This window comes from Cynara cardunculus (genome assembly GCF_001531365.2).
Source record: "Cynara cardunculus var. scolymus isolate 2C chromosome LG 2, CcrdV1, whole genome shotgun sequence".
Classification (NCBI taxonomy): Eukaryota; Viridiplantae; Streptophyta; class Magnoliopsida; order Asterales; family Asteraceae; genus Cynara; species Cynara cardunculus.
Window position 1 is genome coordinate 35,439,156 of NC_037529.1, and position 27,674 is coordinate 35,466,829.

Consider the following 27,674-nt stretch of genomic DNA (forward strand, 5'->3'; position numbering starts at 1 on the left):
GGATTAACGATTTGGAGGATCAGAAGAAGAAAACCTGGAATGATTTATAGGTGCAAATCTCTAATGCTTAGATTAAGAACAAAGCTATAAATGATTTTCTTAACAAGCCAAGATTTGGAGGTTAAGAAAAAAATTCAAATGAGGATTTTAAGCAGGAAGCAGTAAAGCAATATTTAAGTGCATTTGTAAGATGATGCTGCTCATATTATCACATAACAATATTAGTTACAAAGAGGTCTTCTGTAATTGTTTTACAAATACAAGTCTACTCCTACCAAATCCTATATTTACCCTTCTGAACTTTCTGATACACACATACAAAATCCATGGAGTAATACAATACCACCATGACTTTTAACATCAGAACGTATTGGATACACTTCACATCTGACATACAAGATTTTTATCGCGAATTACTTGGGTTAGGCTAAAAATGGAACCCAATAGATATCATGAAGAGAAGTTTCAATAGAAATAATAGGGGTAAATCCTCGCTAGTTATGACTCTTTTCCTTTTATGTCTGCCATTTAGATTTTCCTTTTTTATGTTATACTTTTAGCCAACGCTTGTTTGTGTACTCTAATTAACTCCCTTTCATCACGAGAAACATGGTGGCAGAGCAAAGGCTTTCAGAACCAAAAGCCCACATCTCTAAATCAAGCATTCAACAGCCACCAGCTGCTATAGTACTGCACCACATTCACCTTAAACTTCCCCTTTGGAATGCATCACCCTCCTGCTGTGCTCCTAGGGCCTGTCTTACCCTTCTACTGCCCTCCTAGGATCACCTGCACATCCTGCAACTTCCCTAGGGTGTGTGTCCGGCAGCACCTACTGCCTCGTTTGGTACCAATTCCATCAATGCTCCTGTCAACTTGATTGCCGCCTTCCTTGATCTGCTTGTGTTTCTTCTTTCCTTTCCATGCTCTTCATCTTTCAGCACCATATGTATCTTCATGTTCCATTAGGGTGAGACAGGGAGAACAGAACAGAACAAGACAAAACAGGACAGAAGTTCAACGTTTGGTAAGACAGAACTGGAAAGGACAGAACATATAAAATGACCAATTCACCACTAATGAGTTGTTTATATCTTTTATATATTTTGATTAATTTGTGTAATTTATTAAATTATCATAAAATAAATAATTTTATAACAAAATATACATTAAAAAGTTTTTGTCAAGACGATTAAAATGACACCAAAATAAAAAGTTTATGTAGTTCCCAAAAAAATTTTATATATTTTCTATATTATTTTATCACTATTAATATTTAATAAATTACATAAATTAACCAAAATATAGAAACCATATAAAAAATAATATTTTGAGAACTATAAAGTGAAAGTTTAAAGAGAATAGAATTTAAAGAATGAATAAAATATAAAGAGGGAGGCGTATTTGATGTTTTAGAAGAGAATTGGGTTTTATTTTGAGGTTATATTGGTAAAATATAGGTTTGCTCCACCTTGTTCCATGGGGTGGGATGGGAACATGCCTGTTCCACTTTGTTCCACATTGTTCCTGTCTGTTCCACTTAAAGGTCTAGCCAAACATGGAATAGTGATCCATGTTCTGTTCTGTCCAGTATACCAAGTGCACCCTTTAGGGTGCGTTTGGTACACTGGACAGGGACAAGATAGAACAGGACAGGGATCCCTGTCCCATGTTTGGCATGAATTTTATGTGGAACAGACAGGAACAGAGTGGAACAAAGTGGAACAGACCTGTTCCACCCCTACCCCATGGAACAGGGTGGAACAGGTTGGAACAAGGTGGAACAAGGTGGAACAGACTTATATTTTACCAATATAACCTCAAAATAAAACTTAATTCTCTTCTAAAACATCAAATAGGTCTTACTTTTACATTTTATTCATTTTTTAAATTTTATTTATTGTATTTTATGTTTTTTAAACTTTCATTTTACTGTCCTCAAAATATTAATTTTATACGGTTTCTATACTTTTATTAATTTATGTAATTTATTATATATTAATAATAAAAAATAATGTAGAAAAGAGATAAAAATAAAAATAGAATACCACATAAACTTTTTATTTGGTGTCATTTTAATTGTTTTGACGAAAACTTCAAATGATATATTTTGTTATAAAAAATAATTATTCTATTATAATTTAATAAATTACATAAATTGTTTTCTTGATTTTATCACCGTCAAACGTATTGCGTAAGGTTCACGCATGCAATTTGTTGTTTTCGATGAGTTTTGTATGTTTTCCCTTGATCAGAGTAGTAAATATTCGACTTTGATCTTACAGGAGTGATTGTACAGATGATAGGTGAATTATTTGTTTTCTGAAAACCAAGTTTTGTGAATGTGATGATACTATATGGGATCACTAGCCAAATTGTTTTCTTGATGCTTATATTTTATTTATTATTTGATATTTAATCCATTTTAATTGATTGTGCATTTGTTGGTAGTAGTTTTTTCTTCTTATTATGGAATGCATATAGATTTGCTTCGATAATGAATTCTTGATGCTTATATTATATTTACCTTTTTCATATATTATTAGTTGATTATGAAATCATGTATTTTTGTTAGTAGTGGTTTGATGTAAGTTATACTTTGCACACCGTATTTAGTGGAAAAAAAACACTAAACAGCTCACTGGGGGTAAATTGGTCATTTTAACCAGTTCTGTCCAGTCCTGTCATGTCTTACCAAACGCGCATGTCTTACCAAACGCTGAACAGTTGTTCTGTCATGTCCTGTTCTGTCCTGTCCTGTCTGCATACCAAACGCACCCTTAGTGGTATGCCTTCATTTTTATGTTTGTTCACTATCTGGGAAGCTTCTTTCCTGCTCATTTTGTTTTCAGGACAAACTGATAGATACACACAACATCGCAATGCAATGCAATTAATAAAAATACTCATCTCCATAGTTTTAAAGAATGGTTGAGGCTTACGCCTTGAGCACACCTTAAGGCGAGGCAGTCAAAAAGAGAACCTTAGGCATTACCTCTCAATGCTCGGATGAAGCATGCACCTTGCATGGATGAGGCGGTGAGGCAGGGCTGAGCCGTAAGCCTCTCCTTAATGTGATGTGTGTGTGTGATAACACATGGGTTAGTGGGTGTGTCAGTTTTTATTACATGAAACAAGAATATATGTCAAACCACGGGTTCTTCCACTTAATCTTTAAACCCTCCTTGCTGCATTGACGACTTGTACCAGCTGCACTAGAAACTCGTACATGCTAGGTACAAGTATTATATATTTTGTATATATATTTTATATATTTTCTTTGTTGGTATATAATAGATATACATACACATATATTATGAATTATGTTTCTAGTTTGTATAAAATATATATGTATTATGTTCCGGTATATGTATGTATATTCTGTCCTGTCCAATTTGTATAAAATATAAATGTGTAATTTATGTGTATATGTGTGTGTTTTTAAAGTGAGAGACTTGAGTAAGGAGATATGATTTATTTATAGTATTATGTTGGTTAATATATAAGGGAAAATTGCATCAAATGGAACAAACTTTGACCTAATTCCTATTTTAAGGAAAATACTTTTAAAATCATCATTTTGGGGTCTGAGCCAAACTTTTCATATATAAAAGGGTCTGGTTTACCTATTTAGTAGGTAACTGATTACCCCATATGATGTGGCAAAATCATCAACTAGAAAAAGCTTATATGAATATTAAAAAAAAATCCACCTCATCATCAATTAAAAATACAAAAGAAAACAAATGGAGACTAAATTCATCATGTTCCAAAGTCAAAAAGCAAACAAAACCCTACCTTTTTTACCTCTGCCTGCTGCCTCCTCGTAACTCACAATCCTTCCATTTCATTCTCCCTCAATCCTCCTTTCAAACCTTTGTTTCTAACTTGTATCCATGCGCTTCATATTCGCCCGGAGTTCGCTCACAGAAATATAGCCACCCCTACCCCCTCACGTCAATCCCACGAGCCTCTTATCCATTCTCATCCAATCACGGAGGGGTAGCAAATCAAAATATACAAACTCACATAGGGTTTAGGGATAATCAGGCTCGAACTGATGACTTCCACCACGTCAAGGTGACACTCTACTGCTGAGTTATATCCCTTCTCTGCCCCCATCGAGAAATAGAACTGACTAATCCTAAGGCAAACTCTTTTCTCTTTTTTCCCTTTTTTAGAATAAGGGAGGAAAGAGAAAGAATAAAAGTGCATTCAACAGCTGCAAGACTCAGGTTCAGGTTGGAATTAAATTAATATGAAATTTATGTGTATTATCTCTTCTCGAGAAACATGTGGGCTGAGCGTTTTATTGATAAGTATAGTCATGATTTTTTCCATGAATTTGTCTATTCATCAAATAAATAGCAGTTCTGTCCATCAATATGTATGGTCTTGGATTATCAATAATGATTTTTCTTTAGAATTCGGATACTTGATCGATCCACTTACTTCTATTATGTCAATATTAATAACTACTGTTGGAATTCTGGTTCTTATTTATAGTGATAATTATATGTCTCATGATCACGAATATTTAAGATTTTTTGCTTATATGAGTTTTTCAGTACTTCCATGTTGGGATTAGTTACTAGTTCAAATTTGATACAAATTTATTTAAATTCTTCCAGACATTTATAGAAAAGAGATATGTGCTTCGAATTTGACCAATTGAGATATGGGGAAACAATATTTTTGATTATTTATTCATTCGAATTTTCTTGTCAAGATGACTATTCCATGATCCAAGATCATATTAATCGGTATTGCTTCTAAGTAATATCATATTTATAATCCATCGATGGGATTAGTCCCGTTTCGTTTTCTTTGTGAAGATAAATGACCTACTTAACTCAACGGTTAAGAGTATTGCTACTGATACTCAATTTCTTTTTCTCCACCTAACTAATGCATTCATGTTCAAAGTGGGTCTCCATCTATGAAGTTCTTCTTCGACACCCTCCAAGCAAGTGTCTCCATCTCCGGCGCCCCTTACCAAGTGGGTCTCCATCTTCGACGAGTTATTTTTCACCAGCCGCTGACCCACAGCATCCATCCCTATCACATCCAGGAATTACATTTTGGTTCTTGGATTTATAAAATGCGTTGAATTCACGTATAAGATCTGGTTCTTATTTGTTGCTTAATGCCTTGGATCTGATTGGGTTTTTTAGGGCTTAAGTTCTCCTTTGTTTGCAAGATTCGTTAGCTTGTTTTGATGATCCATGAGTGACCTTTAACATAAAATTTGAAAAAGAAGTAAACAAAAAAAAAACCTGCAAAGTCTTATTATCCGGTGAAGATGTGGTGGTTGGAGAATATGAACAAGGGATGGGGTTTTGTGTGAATGCTGTTGTCAGAGAAGGCTAGAAAGGAGGGGGAACAGTTTGCAGGAGAAGGTTAGTGTCTGAGAGAGTAGCCGGAGAAGGCAATGTTGGAGAGAAATTTTTTTGATGCTTTTAACACCTTGTGCATATGCTTACACACTAGTACAATTTATTAAAAGAATGAAAGATGACCAAAATGTTTTTATATTCTAAATGACATGACATCTAGTTGGCTTTTACCTCAAACATGTCATGATTATCAGGTTACCAAGTAATCCAGGCCCTCAAATATAAGAAAAGTTTGGCTTAGACCCTAAAATGATGATTTTAATAGTTGGTTCCCTAAAACAAGAATTAGGTCAAAGTTTGTTCCATTTTGATGCAATTTTCCCAATATATAATTATGTTTAGCATTTTGTGTCTATTGTCCACCATCCAATTTGGTTTTCTTTGTTTGTATATATATTGTTCAGTTTTTTATGAAGTAATAAATATAAAATCTTCTAGAATTAATTACAACTATTAGTATATTTTTTAGATCAATATACTATTATTAGATATATATTGATATATATATATATATATAATTTTATTTTACTTTCCTCCTCGGGGCTTTTGCCTCAGACCTCCTTGAGGCTTATGCCTCGCCTCGTCCAGGGAAAGCGCCTCGACGCTTGATTCCCCTTTTTAAAACCTTGCTCATCTCCTTTAAAGTAGCCAAAACGACCCTGAGCCTAGTTCCAAAAACCACATGACTTTCTCCTTGTCCAGAAAAACTCTAGGAAATCCTATCATCTTTGTCGTCCAGTCTTTGAGTTGCCCTAAATTGTTGATAAATAGAGGAAGAGGCATGTGATCTGAGGCGTTTTTTCCAAAATCGAGTGGGGTGCTTCTTTGGTGTAAGGGGTAAACAAGGAAAGTTAATTTCTGTCTCTAGACAGATACACCTCCATCTCTATCTCTGGTCAGAGCACAGTCAGAGCATTGTTGGCGGTCAGAGCTTTATTTTTGTTTTTTGGTAAACACTACCTCTTAATCAGATCAGAGCTTCTTACTGGTAAGAGGTGGTAAGAGGTTTAGTAAATTACCCCTTAGACCATTTAATCACAATTTAGACCGCTTGACTACCACTTAATTTAGACAAGACCCTTTGCCCAACGCTTAAAAGTTATGTGAGTTGTGAAAGCCCCAACCTATGCCTAGGCACACAACAAAGTGCCGGAGGCCAGTTTCTAGATCACTGACTATAAACACCTAACCAGTTCCTGTTCCTATCGTTCCAATACCATTTACATAAAACCCAAGACCATGCTCTTGATCTTCATACTTTTTTTATTTTTTCACATTCCTACTTTAGTTTCCAGACGACTCCAATATGCACTTACTTCACATGAAATTTTGTCTAGCTCACCTGAGTTTCCTTGTTAACATCTGTACATTATAGCTATCTAGAAACATCCCATTCTCCTGATCTATCTTCTTTTCCTGCACCCACACCCTTAATGACACACTAAAATAGGACCAATGATACAAACAGAAAGCCATTGCATTAATGGTACGACATCTTCTTTAACATAAAATGCAAAAGTGATCAACTCTCTTGTGTTCACCTCCGTATGACCAAGAGTTGAGCCTGGTCAGGATACAAAAGAAAACTCTTAAGTTGAAAAATAGAAAGATTCAAATGAAAAGGATAGCAAGAAGAATTCTACATGAACTTCCAGAAGATCCATGTCAAAACAGCTTACAAACCCACGTTAACAGACTACCATGATAACTGTCTCATGGAAACTAATCCAAGCGACCAACTGTGCAACACGGAAACATGCTCTGGCATAGACAAATATATGAGCCAGAGAAAGGAAAGAAGGAAAGAAAACAATTGCTTAAGTATGAAGACACCAGAATTGGAGCTGAAAATGAACTCTCCCAAGAGAATAATATGTAAACTGTAGAATGTTGTCGTGTAAACTAAATCAAAACAAGCATCCTTTGTTTACATCAAACTCCAGCTTCTGTTAAACCATTCTACTGGTCATGCAAATGGAAAATATTTAATGGATTTAGTGCTTTGCATTCTCTGAGATGAAAAGGTAGTCCTTTCTGAGATTTCTTTTAGTAAGAAATAGTGTTCTCTATGAAAAACAACGCAAAAGAGTGATATTTATGAGCAAAAAACTTAAGCCTCTCTAACCTAATGAAACACCAATATGCCTCACTTTATCAAACCAAGCCCAATAGACACTATAAAGAAGAAACAAATGAACTATGAAGATGTTAACTAAACATGCAGAGATCATAGACACATTACTATCACCTGGTATAAAAAAGGAAAAGAGTCGGTACCCGATGAATTTCAGAAATCTGTCCAACTCGGAAACATAGACTTGAACTGCTTCTTCCAAGATGGACATTTGATGCTTCTGCCTAATCAATAGAAATTGCCACAAACAAACAAGAAAAAGATAAAAACAAATCACAAGTACGTCATAGGAATAAATGCAACTGCTTGCATAAGAAACAAAGAATAAAATCCAAAAAACTTGGCCATGCTCACAGTTTAATATCCTCAAAGCGCCACCAAGACAACGAAAGAAAAAGGTGAATGTTGAGCACCATTTTTGTCAGGGCATACAGAGGAGGTCCATAACGCTGACGCTGTTCCTCCATGGGCCTAGACATATAATGCCATTCAGCTTAACCTAGTAAAAAATTAGATAGCCTTTTTGTCTTCTATTATTGGTCTAGTAGAGAACACACTTGAACCAAATTTTGTACGGTCATTACACTTTGTAGGAAAGGAAAATACCCATGATCATCATTTATCTGCCGAATAAAATCCAGTAGAACCTGCAGCAAGTAAAAGGAGCATAGCTCATATATGAAAGTTATAGCAGTACCCAAGCTAAAGAACCTTACGTAGAGCCGACAATTATTTTTACATGTGTATATACAGATTTCAACTACATTTATTAATCATAATGTATAACTCAATGAAGATATTGTATGAAAGGATATATCCTCATATACCTACAAATAACCAAGGATATACCTGTGGCACTCCCACTAAATATTTCACAAGAGTCTTGTAGACACCTGTTGCAGAACCAAGCTGAGATAACTGTCTTCTCCTGGACACAAATTTATTATCAGTGAAGACATAAGAATGGTAACTTTCAGGCTACTAGCCTACAGTAATTATCAACCGAGTTGACTAGATCAGGGAGTGACAAAATAAGATCTTTCAACTACCATCTCAGGACTAGTAATTAGGAACAAGGTATTACCTTTCCATTTGTTGCTTCCAAAGCAGAGCATATCGATCACGTATATTGCCACCAGAGTTTACCAAAACATCAACTTCAGCTTGCTTATTTCTCTCTGAGCGCTCTCTTTGTTGTCTAATTAGTGTACCTCGGAAATCTTGTGGCATGTAGGTCATAACTACATATGCACCCAAAAAGATCATCAGCATCACAAATAAATAAAAAATCAAGTGTCAGCCTGAATGACTGAACGTAGAGGTAGTTTACGATAAACTACCCTCGTTGAGCATGGAATCTAAATGCATATGCAATTATTATTATTTTTTTTTGAAGTATATAATATTTATATACGACAAATGCAACAAATAAACTCACACACCCTCCTCACCTATGGTGAGGTTTGAACCCCTGACCTCCTAGAAGGCCAAGGGCTACGATACCGCTAGGCCAAAGGCCCTTTGGTACATATGTAATTATTGCAGGCTAGTATAGCACCAAATACCACAACAGAACTTAGGGGCCAACTAGTATCAATTGGCTTGTCAAATTGGTGTAATCAGACTAAAAGAGTAATTGTCCGGTAGCATTATAAATGAATAATATATCTATGAAGAAGTTCTCTCATTCATGAATAATTTTTCACTTCACTTTTCCGGAAGTCGCAAATAACTTGGAATATTTCATTTTCAATTAGCTTTCACTTCTATGGAAGCTAATGATATTTCAGAAAGTTATTCACATCCAACATGGTCATGATATGTGTGTCTTCATTGTTGCGTAGAATTTAGGGCAAGTGGGCAACTGTTGAACTTTTGTTTCAAACGTTAGTTTGACATTTTTATTTATCTGATCAGTGCAATAATTTAAATTTCAAGAAATGTTAATTAATTCCCAGGACACAATTGAACACATGACAATTTTTGGAGGCACATAATGCATATAAAGAGAACAGATTGCTCAGTCCATTCTCTGTGCAAATAACTTCGGACAACAACATTACTCTTTTTTGTTCATTCAACCCTATATAGGGCACTACTAGCCTACTGTCATCTTCTTGATGGGACAGAGATGCTTGATAGCAAGCTAGTTGAGAAGGGGAAGCCTAATGATGCGGGGAGGTACCAAGGAATATTCAGCGATCTAATGAGGTGACTCGAATATTGATATATATTAAGGGGGATAGTCCTCACACCAACACTAGATGAGGTGACTCGAATATAGATATATTTCAAGGAGGATCCACGAAAGGGATACTATCACTGCCAATTTATGAAAACATCAAGATAAGTGACTAAGTAAAATACTTAGATTAGTGATTTAAGTATCCGGTCAGTCCTATTACAGATGTTTACAGGCATTCTAATGTTACTGCAGACAGGCTAGCTGCATATGCTTATACCTTTTGAAACAATATCGTGATGAATGTTATGCTGAAGTAGTAGCAAACAAACATGAGTTGGCAAATAAGAGACTTTGATATGTGTCCTTTTTGCTATTTTTATCTGGGGAATTGATACAGTAAATATAATCCCTGATTTATTGGGATTATTTTTCCTTTTGTAACAGATTTGGTAGATATTTGTATAGTTTGGTAAGTTTCCTTGTATGTTATCAAATCCCTTAAATTATGGGGTTCTAGTTAGGTCTCTAAGCTGTATAAATACCCCTTTTGTTTTTCAATCAGAATAACAACATATTTTCTTACATGAGAGCTACAATGGTATCTGTTTTAACAACTTATTTGCTGTTAATAATCAGAACCAATAACCGAGGTTCAACATGCCAGAGTCCGAATCAAACTCCACTGTCACATCTACCGATCGATCAACACCAGTAGTTGACTACTCTCAATCACTGATGCAAATCATTGTGCATCGTTTGAATGGGAAAAACTATCTAGAATGGTAACAATCTGTGAAATTCGCCATTGATGGTCGAGGTAAGTTGGGCTTCCTGACCGGTGAAACTTCAAAACCGGTCCCATCTGATCCAGGATACTGTAAATGGTGATCTGAGAATTCTTTAGTAACTATGTGGCTACTCAATTCAATGGACATGTCCATTGCTAAGCCACATATGTTCATGAAAACCGCCAAGGAAGTGTGGGACTCTGCTTGAGTGACATATTCAGACTTGGAGAATTTTTCCCAGATCTTTGAGATTAAAACACATCTGTGGCAAGCCAAACAAGATAACCGTGATGTTACCTCTTACTATAATGAGATGGTAGCATTATGGCAAGAATTGGACCAATGCCATGATGATGTGTGGGAGAGTTCTGTAAATTGTACTCTACAGAAGAAGAAAAAGGAGAATGACCATGTGTTCATGTTCCTGGCTGGTGTTCACCCAAGTCTCGATGAAGTTAAAGGAAGAATTATTGGCCGAAAGCCTCTTCCATCCATCCGAGAAGTTTTTCAAAATAAGACTTGAAGAAAGCTGAAGAAAAGTAATGACGAATGGGATCCAACCTACTGATGTCAGGGACACAGCAACCCTACTTGTCCGTGGCATAGAACAAGGGGGTGATACAAAAAAGAAACCTTATTGTGACCATTGTTAGAGGTTTTGGCACACTCTGGACAAGTGTGGGAAGCTTCATGGCAAGCCTATCGGCTAGAAGAGTAAGTCTGAAAGATCCCTACACACCACAGTTGGAACGACTCAAAACACTCAAATCCAACCAGGACAGTCTCAATTCACAAAGGATCAAATGGAGCAGCTCCTAAAATTACTTAAAACCAGACCTATGTCTTCTTCTGCTGACCCATCATGTGGCTATGTGCAATCTCGTAAAAACACCCCTTCGTCTAACTATTCATCTTCTCATACGTGCTTACAAAATACATCAGCCTAGATCATTGATTCAGGGGCATCTGATCACATGACTTCTTGTTCGAATCTCTTCAATTCTTATATGCCTTGTACTGGAAATAGAAAAGTGCAAATTGTTGATGGCACTTTTTTTACAATAGCAGGAGTTGGTGATATAAAGATATCATCGGACTTCATTCTTTCTAATGTCCTACATGTTCCAAAACTCTCTTGTAATCTCATCTCTGTTCATAAACTCGCTACTGACCTCAATTGTCGTGCTTTGTTCTTTCCTTCCATTTGCATTTTTCAGGACTGGACTCGGGGAGGATGATTGGACGTGCTGATGAATGTGGTGGACTCTACATATTAGATGAGGGAATCCACTCTAATAAGAAGACTTCTTGCTTCTTCACCGCATCTAATTTGAGTAATAATGAGATTTATTTATGGCACTTTAGGCTTGGACATCCAAGTTTCTTTTATTTAAAACATTTGTTTCCTATGTTATTTGGTAATAAAAATCCCTCATCCTTTCAATGTGAGATTTGTGCATTAGCTAGCCGAAAGAAAAAATAGGCATCTGCTTGAAATCACCCAGGCTTTACTATTTTCAACTGAAATACCAAAATATTTATAGGGAGATGCTCTTCTGCATGCTACATATCTAACGAACCAAATGTCGTCTAAAGCTTTAAAGTTTCAAACACCCATATCTGTTTTAGAAAGTTCTTTTCCAAATTCACGATTATTTTGTTCCATGCCTTTAAAAGTTTTTGGTTGTACTGTGTTTATTAAGAACACCAATATCAACATTGGCAAATTAGACCACAAAGCCCTCAAATGTGTTTTTGTAGGAATCGCACCACATAAAAAGGGATTTTAATGTTTTCATCCAAACACGGGAAAAATGTTTGTTACCATGGATGTTAAAGTTTTTTGAAAATATTCCTTTCTTTAAATCTCGTCTTCAGGGGGAGAATAAAAAAGAAGAGTTAAATTTTTCAGATCTAGTATTTCGAACTACATTTGAGCCATCTGCATTTGACTCAAATCCCAAAGATTGTCCAATCTTTGAACATGAGGAAAATGTAGATGTTCCAATAGAACCACCACTAGATCGAGAAAGTAAACATAACATTCCTCCTGAAGAAACTGAAGTACCATTTGAACCTCAACAAGTTACTCAAAGGATTGTAGTGAAAAAGAAAAAAACAGTTTGGAAAAGTGTATGAGCGAAGATTCCCTCCAAACAAAGAGTTCAACACAATCTCAGCTCCTGATTTCGAACCGAGGAAGGAACCATCTCTTGGTAAGTTATGTGACCTGAATGTTCCAATAGCCTTGAGAAAAGAAAAACGTACATGTGTTAAATATCCTATGTCCAATTACATGTCTTGCTCAAAACTCTCACCAAAATACTCTGCTTTCACTTCAAATGTGTCCAAAGTTCAAATTCCTAACACTATACAGGAATCCCTTAAAAGTCCAGAGTGGAAAAAGGCTGTTCTAGAGGAATTGAGTGCTCTTGAGAAGAATCAGACGTGGTGTGTTGAAGATCTTCCGAAAGGTACTCCCACAGTTGGTTTTAAGTAGGTATTTACTCCAAAATTTAATGCTGATGGAACCCTTGAAAGATATAAAGCAAGGCTAGTAGCCAAAGGTTTCACAAACCTATGGCATTGATTATACAGAAACATTTGCTCCAGTTGCAAAGTTAAATACCATAAGGATTCTACTTTCAATAGCAGCAAATCTCGATTGGCCAATTAGGCAATTTGATGTGAAAAATGCCTTCTTGAATGGCAAACTAGAAGAAGTTTATATGTTGCCACCAGCATGGTTTGAAAGTAACTTTGGCACAAAAGTGTGCAAATTAGAGAAAGCTTTGTATGGGCTCAAACAATCCCCAAGGGCATGGTTTGCACATTTCACTCAAGTAGTCAAAAGTCACGGATACAAACAGGCTCAATCTGATCATACTCTATTCACTCTATTTTCCTCAAAAGGTAAAATTACAACCTTAATAGTTTATGTAGATGACATACTCGTCACTAGTAATGATCATGAGGAGATGGAAAGAATGAAGGATCGACTTGTTAAAGAGTTTGAAGTAAAGGACCTTGGAGAAATGAAATACTTTCTAGGTATGGAAGTTGCAAGGTCAAGTAAGGGCATTGTATTGTCACAAAGGAGATATGTTCTGGATCTTTTACAAGATACTGGAACGAGTGCATGCCGACCAATAGATACTCCAATTGACCCTAACAAAAGGTTGGATGGCATTACTAATGGGAAGCAAGTTGAGCAGGTTGATATTCATCAATACCAACGGTTGGTTGGAAGGTTGATTTACCTATCACATACACGGCCAAACATTGCTTTTGCATTTAGCATGGTGAGCCAATTTATGCATTGTCCTTATGAAGAACATGAAGAAGTTGTCCAGGCAAAGGACTACTCTTTAAAAAAGGAGACAACCGAACCATTGGAGCCTTCACTGATGCAAGTTGGGCAGACCCAAACATGAGCAGAAGATCTACATAGGGATATTGTACTTATGTATGGGGAGATCTTGTCACGTGGAGAAGCAAGAAACAAAGTGTTGTATCCAGAAGCAGTGCAGAAGTTGAATTCATATCAATGGCAGATGGCATATGTGAAATAATCTGAATCAAAAGGGTCTTTGCTGACTTACGTTTAAAGGTTGAGCTACCTATGAAGTTGTTTTGTGATAATAAAGCAGCCATTAGCATCTCACAAAATCCAGTCCAACATGACAGGACAAAACACATTGAAGTGGACCGACATTTCATAAGGGAAAAGTTGGACAATGGGACTATCTGCCTTGCATTCATCCCTTCCAAAGAGCAAACAACAGATATCTTAACCAAAGGACTATTTAGACCGGCATTCAATCGTCTTATAGACAAGTTGGGCATGTATGATATATATGCACCAACTTAAGGGGGAGTGTGGAATTGATACGATGAATATAATCCCTGATTTCTTGGGATTATTTTTCCTTTTTTAACAAATTTGGTAGATATTTGTATAGTTTGGTAAGTTTCCTTGTATGTTATCAAATCCCTTAAATTATGGGATTCTAGCTAGGTCTCTAAGCTGTATAAATACCCCTATTGCTTTTCAATGAGAGTAACATATTTTCTCTGAAATTACATATATGTATATGTATACATACACACACACCAACAGCGGTGCAACAGCGGTGCAGTTTACTGCTATTGCACCGATATTTGAGGTAAATAGCAGTCCGCAATACCAATATTCTCAGTTGGGCCTCTTTTGAATCTAATGCTTAATTTTTTGTCTTTTTTTGGGCTTTTATTTGATTTGGGCCCTTATTTTATTTTAATCCATTAACAATCAACAAATATGATCCAGCATCTGGTTTAGAAATTCTTAGAATCTTAGGTTTTCAATTTCTTTTTATCATCATCAACAGTCAACCTTCTTCGACACGGTTCGAGTTTTCTATCATCGTTTATGAACATTTTTCCTATTTTGTTTTGTGAAACTTGTTTAAGTTGATCTTTTGATGTTGAAACTATATTTTTAATTAATGCATATAATATTTTATACATGCATACATATATATTATATATATAGTTCTAAGAAATATTATATGAATCGCTATTTTTGGACCGCTATACCACTGCATAACCGCTATTTCAAATATCAGTCCTGCGTTATTTTGTATTTTGACCGCTGTAACAGTGTAGATACAGACATATACACAGATACACATATATATACAATCAAAGACTTGGCACTTGGCTAGTGACTTTTCCAGTAGATAAGGTTGGTTGACGGTTATAACTTTTTAACTGTCATTTTCTCTGCTATATATATCTGCATTTTAACTTACAAACAAATAACCTCCTTTGTTCCGCACCAATTTCCAGATGTTCTTGAGAATGAAACATTGTTCTTTCCATTCTAGATTAGGGAAGCTTAGGGGTAATATAGACATCTAACCCAACAGCATTTCAGTGGGGGCTATTAATTGTCCTAAGGAGAGTATTCTCACACGTCCTAATATGTATAAATTCCATCGTCTGGTCCTAGATCGATTCCTACAGGTGTAATTTTGAATTTTTAGCTCTTACCATATAGCTTTTCATTTTTGTTACACCTAATGCTGAGATGAATACACCAAGCTAGGGAGTATGTTAAAGAGGGTGTCACTAAACAAGACTTTTCAGACTGTTGTATAAAGATAAGGGTTCTGGAGCCATGATATATCTCATTCTCTAAAAGGATAAGTAACTGTAAGGCCATATAATTTCATCTTCATCAAAAGGGTTCAGTTTATTTTTCACATGCCATGATATAATTGCGCAGTATAGCTTCAAAAAAACTGGTAGGCAGTTGGATCAAATAGTTACTGCCCACACACATTAAAGTGAGGCACAATAATATGGACTTATAAACTCAAACTAGAAATCCAATAATACAAGGCCATGATAGATGAGTGATGAGGATAATTGATTATGATTCTATTTGAGTTATATATCATGGTTGTGGCTTCTATGATATATTACAACACTCTTACTAATCTAAGTCTGACACTACCATCTGTGTGATTTTCTTGAATATTGGCGTGGGTAGAGGTGTGCATGTAATCCATATGAGTGAAGTCCCAAGTTCGAGCCCGGGCACCACTCCTCTGCCAATGGGATGCATGCGCTGATTTACCTTCCCCATGATGATCATGGGACCAGTGTGGTGGTAGCGCCTCAAGAGAGTGGAGTCTACCCTTTTTTTAGAATAGAGTATTGAGAATTTTTCTGTTACTGTTTCCGTGTCAAAGTAATAAATGACCAAACCAGGGAAGCATGTCTTTATGATCCATGATTTCCAAGGCCATGACATCAGACAAAATAAAATGCCTATGCTTGTTTGATTGGATCTTCTTTTGTCTTCACTTGAACATGCATACACCCTGAAAAGCTGGAACCTACAGCCTACAGTGGGGGAGCCTCATTCAATTTTCTGACCTATGACTAATAATCATCAACACGTTGTAATGCACAAACTGTTAAGAAGCATGCCTACCGATGCATATAATGCTCTTTGACTGTCTGACATGACTAAGGAGCAAAACGCAATTCAGTAAGAATATCATAGCCCAGTGTACATCAATGAAAAATCATCAGGGTTCTTTCATGCAATAGATTTTAACTTCCTATGCAGGATGGACGTTCAGATTAAATAGATCATATTAATCATCCCCTGCAGAGGGGTTTCCATATGATGTAGGTATATAAAGCTTTTAATGGTCCTCAAACTAACCTGTGTTGAACACATTACTAGAATTTTTTGTTTGAAACGATTCCACCAGCTTTAATGCGACTTCAAACTTTTCTTTCAGCTGTTTAAGAACTTGAGCAAGCTCAATGTCTTCTGGTGTGGACTGTTGTTGAAGCTGCCAAGAGCAACAAAGTACAAAATTTTAGTTTTTGTTCTCAGGTATAAACCGTATAAATAGCACTGTGACAACAAGATGAGAGATGTTTTGAAAACTGAAGCACACACACATATATAGATATATCCCTAATAGGATACACAAGTATCCAACATATATACAATTCCATACTTCTAAAATATGCAGTTCTTAAATCCAGATCAATAAAGCAAAAAGAACATATGGACCTATAACTGAAGATGTAGCATTCTAGGTATAGAGGTCAACATGCAAGGCAATCCAGGAAGACTAATGTAACTTGACTGAACAGATTGTTATGTTAGGGTTTTAAGGTGTACGTAACTAAGATATATTTTGGTGAAGTACTAAATTCATCAAACTAAAGAATATTAACGATGCAACGTGTCTTTATCCCAAAATCTAATGTGTGAGATAGGAATTGGAAAAAAATGGATCTCACAGATTTTGGCCAATGAGAGCTTTCAAGCAAGAAAATGATTTCTTCGATCTGCTCCCGGTTCTTCCACATGTTCTCATCCATTTTGTGTGGTGGCTGGGACTCCGCTTCTTGTAGCAATAATCTTTCTCCTGAAATGTATCAATTCATAAGTTTGTCATTAGAGAACAGGGCAGCTACTGAAAAAATGTATTTACTATCACGCAATCCATTTAATAGCCAGGATAACTGTCGGGGAAAAATTATAGTAACTGCCCCCCACATAAACCCTAATTGCAGAGATCACTTCCAAGGTGATATGATGTGAGCAAGGACCACTGTGGCAAAGGACTTGAAGGATGACCAGGCATGATAATGAGCTAACGCTAGCAATTGGATCAATTACATGGTTGTCTACGCTATAATCTGCATTGCAAAGCCATGTGACCCAAATAGTAAAGGCAAGCTTATGTGGACCTATATTTGAAGATCATTATCTGCCGACTAAGGAAGTTGAAGAGGCAGTTGGCACTGTTCCACTACACCAAGTGTGTGGGCCTCAGCCCATATGGAGAACTAAAACAAGGATTATAGTTTCTAATTTTGAGGCTTAGTGTTAGGCCTTTGATGAGCAGCCTAGGGATTATAATAATTGGTGTTAAGTTATAACTGGTTGGGGTTCGAAAATAAATAACAATGGAAAGTTCAAAGGTAAGAGGTAACATTTACTGAAAGTAGAGGGACCAGTATTGGAACTTGGGTCACCTCCTTGTGTCAAAAACAAATTTGGTCCAATAAGGTTATGGAGAAGTATGAAGGGGTGGGGGAAGGGCGTGCATGTGCATGTGCATGTACATGCACCGCCTTCCTTTTTACTAGCCATGCTTTCACTACACTTACTATATATATAGTAAGAGGAATTGGAAAAAGGTTTTGTTACTAGTTTTGGAAAAGTAACTCTGGCAAAAATTGGATTGAATAAGGAGAAGAATTAAGGTATTCAGGAAGGTTTTCGATTGAAGGTGAGTTTTACATGTTTTGATAAGTTATGAGTATTTACCTTTCATATAGAATTATTGTGTTATGGTGTTATTAAATCTGTTATGGAACCTCATCGCTCCAAGCCTCATCAGGTGAGCCCCTTTTATCGCACGAATTGAACCCTCATCGACCAAAGCGTTGTCCAGTAAGGACCCTCATCGATCAAAGTGTAATCCGATAAGACCCTTCATCGCTCAGTGTTGTCCGGTAAGGACCCTCATCAATCAAAGTGTTATCCGATAAGACCCTTCATCGCTCAGTGTTATCCGGTAAGGACCATCATCAATCAAAGTGTTATCCGATAAGATCCTTCATCGCTCAGTGTTGTCAAATAAGAACCCTCACCGATCAAGTGTTGTCCGATAAGGACCCTCACCGATCAAATGTTGTCCGAATTGGACCCTCAACGATCAAGTTTTGTCCGGATTGGACCCTCACGGATCAAGTGTTGTCTGGATTGAACCCTCACCGATCAAGTGTTGTCCGGATTGAACCCTCATCGACCAAAGCGTTGTCCGGTAAGGACCATCACCGATCAAAGTGTTATCCGATAAGACCCTTCATCCTCCAGTAAGGACCCTCATCGATCAAAAGTATTATCCGATAAGGACCCTTTATCGCTCAGTGTTGTCCGATAAGTACCCTCACTGATCAAGTGTTGTCCGATAAGGACCCTCACCGATCAAGTGTTGTCCAATAAGGGACCCTCACCAATCACCTCACCGATCAAGTGTTGTCCGGATTGGACCCTCACCGATCAAGTGTTGTCCAGATTGAACCCTCACCGATCAAGTGTTGTCCGGATTGAACCCTCAACCATCAAGTGTTGTCCAATAAGGACCCTCACCGGTTAAGTGTTGTTCGGATTGAACCTTCACCGATCAAAGTGTTGTCCGGATTAACCCTCATTGCTTACAGCATTGTTCGATAAGAATGTTTTAACTGTGATAGATGAAATGGCGGTGTAACCGCTATAGATGATTGGTAATTTATCATTAAAAATCAGGTCTGAATTGTATTAGAGTATTACAGCAAATTTTAATTACAAGAGGGAAATTCACTCACTAGACCCTTTGATCTAACCCTCAGTTGTTGTAATAATTTATTTTGCAGGTCATCAATCATCAAAGGATAAAGGCAAAGGAAAGAGGTAAGGAATTATGGACGAAAGTTTTGTTATGACGAATTTTTTTGTTAATACTGTTGGGGTTGTTATATGTGAATAGACTTGACTCGTTTTAAATATTGGAACCTGATGTATGTTAAAGCATGAATTTTGATTGTCAGTACTGGTTAGTACATGGTGGGTTGTTTCATTTGGTATCAGAGCCTTAGTTTAAGAGATCTGGGTATTTTCCTGATACTTAGACTTAAACTAAAGGCGTTAAGTATGTAATAATAGGTTCCACAGGGATTTTGAACCTGGGAATGTGTTATAATTAGACCTAATGTGATGATAAGCATGGTAGATTTAGATTAAATGAGATTAATGTAATCTTGAGCTTCAGATGCCTGATTTAAACGTAAGCATATTATCATACTTCGGTATGTGATTAATTGTATACATGTTTATTGTGACAGTGAAGGAAGTTAAGGTGTTGCAAGTATTAAGTAAGAATGGCAGATAATCCTAATCATTTTCGGAGAACTTCTACGGGCCATGGAAGAGGCAAGGGAAGAAGAATTTTGAACACTGAAGAAAATCCAGAGATTGCTACAACCATAGAAACAAGAAGCCGAGGTCGGGGTCGAGGAAGAGGTATTAAACAAGAAATTCATACAGAACAGGAAATGTCGGTACAAGGAAGCTCAATGTCAGGTCATAGACGGGGCAGAACGAGAGGCAGAGGTCGTGCTCACAACCCTGGGTTTATTACTCAGGAAATGTTAGCAGCTGAACTGGAAAATTTTCAAGATAATCTGGTAACTCTACTAGGGCGTTCCACTCAGTATAATCCGGAAGGAATGGGGAACCCGGATTTTCATGAAGTAGCCGGAGCAAGTACACTGGTAACGACTACATCTGCACCACATACTTCATCTTCGGTACAAAAGGGAGGCGATATCAAGATGTTTCTTGCATGCAAGCCTCCTAAGTTTTCTGAATAGCGTGATCCTGTTAAGGCCATGTGTTGACTTTAGGAATTCGAATCAAGTCTAAAGACTAGTAAAAGGGCGAAAGAGGATAAAGTAATGTTTGTGGTATCAAGATTGTGGTCAAGTGCATTGTATTGGTGGGAAATCATGATGAGTTCAGATCCGAACATTCTAGAAACAATGTCATGGGAAGAATTTGTAGCCAGATTTAAAGTTCAGTATTGTCCTGAAGCTGTTGTTCGAAAGCTAGAGGACGGTTTTCTTCGGATAGAACAAGGTAACATGACGGTTCGTCAGTACACTAAAGTATTCATGGAGCAGTCTCGATTTGCTGAAGCCTATGTTGCTACGAAAAGCAGCAAGGTGAGAAAATATATTTGGGGCTTGGAGTCTAACCTCCGAAAATATGTAATTTCTAGGAACCCGGTTACATTTCAAGCAGCAGTTGACGCTGCAGAAATTTTGGAGCAGGATATCAATCGTCAATCCCAAAAAGGTTGGAGAGAAAAGGAAAGGAGAGGCAATAGCAACTGATTTATGTAAACCTAGATTTATTGAAAATTTGAATCGTCCAATGTCAAGGTTTGTTGATAAAACATGTACCCAATGTCATAAAATACATCAAGGGGAATGCAACAATGAAACAAGAACATGTTACAAATATCAAGAATCAGGTCATATAGCCAAAGATTGCCGAATGATACGAAGATGTTTTACGTGTAATTCCTCCCAACATATTAATGCAGACTATCCGCAAGCTAAGGGACGGGGATCTGGTTCTGCTGGGGGACAGGATCTGGTTAGTCTGGGGGTCGGGGCTCTGGTTATACTAGGGATTATCTAACCAACCGGGGATCAATAGATAATCGAAATGTTTCTAGCGGTCGTGGGGAAGTAAGACGTGGAGAGGCAGTGGTTAGGGGACGAGCCTTTTCAGATGACGAGAAGTGAGGCTGAAGAACATCCTGAAGTGGTGACAGGTACATTTATTGTTAATTCAGTATGTGTTAAAGTCTTATTTGATTCCGGTGCAAATCGTTCTTTTGTGTCACCATCATTTGTTGGTTGCACGTGTCTAAAACCTAAAGTATTAGATGAAGTTTTGATAGTAGATACAACAAATGATAGTAAAGTGTCGGTTAAGGAAGTTTTTGATAATTGCTCCATATCAGTAGAAGGGTGTGAGGTACCCATCCAATTATTTCCTATACCGTTAAAAGAATTTGATATAATTGTGGATATGGATTGGTTGGCTAAAAACCAAGCCAATGTAATCTGTAATAAGAAAAGATTCATATAGGTTTACCGGGGAAGGGACCGGTTATAATCTACGGCGACAAGCGAGATCGTTATTCCAGCCTTATTTCCGTTTTACAGGCTCCAAAGTATGTACAAAAGGGGTGTATCAGTTTTCTTGTTGTAAGGGATGTAAAGAAAAGAATAAGATAGCAGATCTTTCTGTTGTAAGTGAGTTTCCAGAACCCTCAGTTGTTGTAATAATTTATTTTGCAGGTCATCAATCATCAAAGGATAAAGGCAAAGGAAAGATGTAATGGAATTATAGACTAAAGTTTTGTTATGACGAAAATTTTTGTTAATCCATCTGTTGGGTTGTTATCTGTGAATAGACTTGAATCGTCTATAAATATTGGAAGTTGATGTATGTTAAAGCATGAATTTTGATTGTTACTACTGGTCAGTACATGGTGGGTTGTTTCATGGATGCAACTCTAAGTCCGAACTAGGCCTGTCAGGTTTGGTTTTTCTGTTTCTTCACAAGCTTTAGAGAGACCTTTGAGATGACTTGAAATACATATTAGTGTACGTAATTCAGTGTTTCCTCTTCAAAAAATGGCAAAAAGGATTATGTTGGTGTTCCATGTAGACACCATTGTTAGCATAGGTGACCTACAGTGTGAATCAGACCCCAAAAGGTTTGGTTCTCCTTTTTGAAATGGCAGGAGGATTATGTTGGTCGTGTATGTAGGCAACATAGTTGGCACAGTTGATGATCTAAATGAGATCACTGCTATAAGCTTCTTCATCCAGAAAGTATCACACTAAGCGCCTAGTGAGTCTAAACTCCAAAGAGCATCTTAGGCATTGATTGGTGACAAGTTGGCATATTGATGGTGATTACAGACGCACAAAAAGCCAGAAGCTCGGGCCCAGTCAAAGCATAAGAACCCGATCAGGCGAAGTTTTTTTCAAAAGCCCAGGCCTGAAAAAGCCTTATCAGGCCTATTTTCACACCCAAAACATGTGCTCTTTTTCTTGCTTACCAAAAACTGGCTTGGAAGGCCCGGGCCTTGTGCATCTCTACAGGTGATGGTCCAACTTGTGGATGGGTCATGGTTGTCATGGGCACTAGAATTATAGTTTTGCTTTTATCATCTTATGGTTTTAGGGTTTAGAGCCAAGGCTCATCAATGTGTTCTATAATCGGTCAATGATAATAAGCACACTTTCAAGAATGATCTGGACGATGTGTATCATTGTAATTAAAAAACCAACATCCCTATTAGATAGTATCTGAAAATGGTGTAGACTTGTGCATGCCAATGGTGTAGATACACAAATGTTCCTAAATCCATGTATAGCATTAAATATGGCATTTTGGCTATAGTTGGACCTACCAAGTTGTTCAATGGAATGCCTCTAGCTTGACCATCAAACAACAAAGACATCTAATTTTCCATAAGGGTAAGTGCAAGTTCAAGCAAGTGTTGTTTAGGTAATTTATGAATGGGTTTCAAGTAACTGATTTCCAGCATGATGGTAGTGTTATTCTTAATGTTAAACCTATAGAAAGAAGGAAAACGATGTCCTTGAAAAGTTAATATAGGGCATATGTCATAACTACAACCACGAACAAAGAGAAAAAGGGTCTTTACCGTCCACTCTGTAAGTGCTGTGATTCAAGACTAAGTATTGACTTCATATTTCATACCAAAGTTTCCAATTTGCAAATAGAATAAAGAAATGTTGGTAACTAAATGTGGTTGCTTTTCCCTTAATGCATCTAAGCATATATACGACTATATAACAAATTCATTGGTATCGGTAGAGCAAAGCTCATGTAGCTTTAGGTATCCATACATCTTAGTGATAGAACAAGTTTTGATTACTACGTAGTTTTTAAGGTCTTCCTTGTGAACAAGGATAGCTCTAGCATAGAAGAATGTACACATAGTATAATGAGCTCCTTATCCAAGTTTAGGTATAAAGTGAACAATTTGTTACCTGCTTTTATCTTCTACTTTATCAACAAGGTGCAAATTTTAGGAGAAAGCAACTGAACCAAACAAACATTAACCACATACATCATATAGAAGTTCCATCATCTTAGGTATAGCCGTATAGGTACAAATTCCGCTAATATAGAATATGACAAGTTGTATCAGTCTCACAACCATTTAACAAACTACAGCTCAAGCATTATTGTAACCAACAAAACATAAGTTGTTCCCCACAACATGGCCAAGAAGGCAATAACTAATGTACCTTAAGATATAATTGAGTGGTGATGCATAGCCTCCCTACAAAAACACATATTTTCTTGTCTTAAATCTTGAGATGTTCCTTACGCTTCTTAGAAAGAATGGTTATTGCAAATCATTTCTACTACTTCAATCAAAACGAGAATGAAAACAGTGCGAACAGGTCCACTGCCTACATAATTGAGTGTCAATCTATGAAACTCTTGCTCTCGAAGCCGACATTAATGCTGACTATGCTAGTTCTAAATAGAATTATAGATCTACCTCAGGATATTGCATTTTCCTTGGAGGTAATTTGGTGACATGAAGAAGCAAGAAACAGAATGTGGTGGCAAGGTCATCTGCAGAATCAGAGTTTAGGGCCATTGCTCACATGTCATGTGAGTTATTATGGTTGAAGATTATTATGAATGATTCACAGATCAAATGGGAAGGTCCTATGAAGCTCTCATAATCCTCTTCAACATGATAGTACAAAGAATATTGAAATTGATCGGCATCCATTAAAGAGAAACCGGAAGGAGGATTAATGTGCATGTGTTTTGTGCCATCAAAATGTCAACCCGCTGGTGTCCTAACAAAAGGCCTTAACAGTTCGAGTTCCATGATCTTATTTCCATGTTGGGAGTGGAAGACATATATTGCTCAGCTTCAGGGGGAGTGTCGAGGAGTACAGGTTGTAGATTAGGAGGAATCCCTATAATTACGGGATTTAGTTGCCTTCTTAGTTGTTATATTTACTGTATCTTTCCTTGATTTAGTTTCCCTCATCTCCTGTAAATACCTATATATAAGGCCTTGTATAATCAAAGTAAATGCAGCAAAGTATTATTCAGTTCATCTTTCTTGTCAATGTAATTAGACATCTCACTGCACTAGCTGAAAAATGCAATGCGAGTCACCTTCATAGATTGATTCCCAACTAATCTAAAGAACCTCTCTCGAGCACTAAGAATTTGACCATTGCAAGGATAAAGCTAGACACCAGGATCATTGAAGAATCAACTTCCCAAGTTTCAAAGCATGCCAACTTCAACCAAGGTGTCAAAGACACTCTAAAAAAGGGCTGTTGCAACACCTAGCCAGCTAATTATCTAAGGAGTAACAGAGATTCTCAACCCTTCATATGAAATGCTACTCAAATAAAGAACTTTAGAATTGTCATCCTTGGGACTCATCATCAAAGGTTACAAGATCATCAATATAGATCAGCAAAACAGTGTATGCCGTGTTTCTAGCTAAAAATCATGAACCAAAACAGCAGCAGGGTTGATCAAAACAACAAACCAGAGAAAAGATCAAGTGTGACCTATATTAGCAGCACGGGTATCTAATACAATCTACCATAGCAAAAGAAAAGAGACCATGCAATTTACTAATTAGGTTGTGATTGTGTGTTACAGCAGTAGAAAACAAACTACAGCGACGAACAAAGTGACAGACGATAAAGATTGACTACCAGGTCTAAAGTTCTAAGTTGTGGTACAAAAATCTGGATGTCACAATAGCCTAGAAAACTGGCATGGGTATGCAACAAGGTTAATAGATTCACCACCTTCGACAACCCGTACAAAGAACGTGTGAGGCAATCAACTAAAATCCAGAAGGTAACACAAAAGCATGTCAACTTCTTGCTGATCTCTAACTTCCCTAAAGACCTTTTGGTAAAATAATTGGTGATTTAAAGGTCTACCTTGGAACTTGCACTTCCTCAAATAATGTTGCATAAGCATCTTCTCAATTAGTGTGACACGAACCTTCTCCTTTACATCCTAATTCTGATCTTATCACTTCTTGGGTGGGATGTATCCCTAAACATTTGCAATTTTTGCTAAACTTCTTGTATTTAAACGTCTTTTGATAGCTCAATATTCCTCATAAATCATAGCATGTTTAACCGCATCCTACAGAATTTACCATTGAGCTTCCGTTAAGCTTCTCCATTCACCAAGCTTCCAACTCCTAATAGAAGTATTTTTGACAAATCAGAATTATAGGGTTTTACAAATACAAGGAAATGTATTTATAGGAGGAGAATGGGCCAAAAGCTTCTATTTGGGCCTGAGCCATAAAATGAATTTTCCTTCTAGGGCAGCTCCCTCTGGAAAACCTGACCAAGGAGATCACATCCTCGGACTCCCACAAGCGTCATGTCAAACAAACAGCATGTAACATCACACTCCACACTCAACATGAACTAACATTACTCCATTCGCCCACAAGGTGGTTACTAATAATAAGTTGTTTAGTACCAACCAGCATCTACACATGGACACACAATGGATATAAGATCTCTAAATTGTAAATCGTCCAAATTATGACCTACTTAAGTTTCTTATGCACTCTATGGTTCTAAGTCCTACAACAATGGCCAACTCTCCAACCTATCTAACACATCACTCCCATGCATAACTAATAAGTGAACTATGCTTCTCCTCCATAAACTTCAACTATAAGCTATTTGGAACTTGGATATTTTACAGAAGATGCTCTGTCGGAGCAAAAATTTGTAGATCATTCGGTTATGGTGCAACTTTCACAAAGCCAAATGAATACCAAAGCTTAAAATGCATACAGTGTTAACTTAGCAGTTGTTTACAGGAACATCATAATCACTCCACCAATTTGCAGCATAACTTGTACAGTAGAAAAAGGAGGATTCTTGGTGTCACCAACCACAGAACAACCGCAAAGAATGCCATTCGAGATCCTCTGTATATCAAACCTAATATACCTTTCCCTAAGCTGCAAAAAAGTGAAACTCACAGAAGAAAAAACTGAGAGAAAAAACACCCTGACAAACTCCGACTAAGACGCATCAACAGTAACCCGTAGTCCAAATCTCACAAATAAAGATAAGGAGAGCAGCAAGTAATGAAAATTGGCTTATTTTACACTAAATTGGGAATAACAATTCGAAGGCATTGTACAGCAACAAACGAGTAAAAAGAAATGAAAATCACCTTCAGGGAGAAAAGGAGAACCCTTGCAAAGCTCGTTGGACATGTTGTGAAGCTCATCAGAAAGACGAGAAACGTCAGACACAATGGGAGGAAATGGGTATTTATCGTAGTAAGATGAAAGAAAAGCCCTGGTAATGGGGACCAGGCCATTCGTAGAAGCCATTTAATCGATCAACTAAGAACTAATGCGTCCAATTTTGATCGATCCGACCAGGCTCCCCCTTTCTCTTGCACTTGATCTTGTTCTACAAGTGCAGCCTGATGATGAGCTCTTCACAGACTGTCTGGGAGATGAATATACGAACTTTTAGGGATATGGAAGAGAGTATGGAAGTCGGAAGAAAATACAAATGCTTGTTACAGACGTTAACCACCGGCGTCTGCGTCGGTGACGACGCCCGGATAACTAGAGAAAGACCGACACGACTTTGACAGCGTCTTTGTTTCGTTTACTTTGATCAGCACGATTATTTGATTTTAGATTGCTACTATTACGATTTTGTGAAAGAGCCGTAAAATATAAACTATATTTTAAAGTGGTCCGGTTGTCACAAGAGTAGGGTGAACAAAAAACCGCCAACCCGCGAAACCCGCCCAACCCGAACCGCTAACAACCCCGATTAAACCCAAACAGCCAAACCGCTAAACCGCCAATCCGCTAACCGCCAAACCGCTAATTAGAAGGGTTGAAATTGGGTTGGCATAACGTAACCCAACCCAAACCGCCAACCCCCCGCAAATGTATATTTTTTTATAAAATTATATATATATATATATATAC

General features: G+C 37.1%; 1 protein-coding gene across 5 annotated transcripts in view; it reads right to left on the reverse strand.

The window, feature by feature from the left end:
• Nucleotides 1–27,381, reverse strand: part of LOC112505839 — a 33,914-nt gene extending 6,533 nt beyond the window's left edge. For all 5 annotated transcript variants that reach the window (XR_003068449.1, XR_003068448.1, XR_003068450.1 and 2 more), the window contains exons 1-8: nucleotides 26,894–27,381; nucleotides 17,317–17,444; nucleotides 16,724–16,856; nucleotides 8,615–8,771; nucleotides 8,380–8,458; nucleotides 8,137–8,177; nucleotides 7,885–8,001; nucleotides 7,674–7,754 (exon numbers count right to left, since the gene is read on the reverse strand). Coding sequence is in view for 2 of the 5 variants with exons in the window: in XM_025109872.1 (XP_024965640.1) it covers nucleotides 7,674–7,754; nucleotides 7,885–8,001; nucleotides 8,137–8,177; nucleotides 8,380–8,458; nucleotides 8,615–8,771; nucleotides 16,724–16,856; nucleotides 17,317–17,444; nucleotides 26,894–27,056 (899 nt within the window). In the remaining 3 variants the exon portion in view is untranslated. The remainder of the gene's footprint in view (nucleotides 1–7,673; nucleotides 7,755–7,884; nucleotides 8,002–8,136; nucleotides 8,178–8,379; nucleotides 8,459–8,614; nucleotides 8,772–16,723; nucleotides 16,857–17,316; nucleotides 17,445–26,893) is intronic.
• Nucleotides 27,382–27,674: the final 293 nt, after the last annotated feature.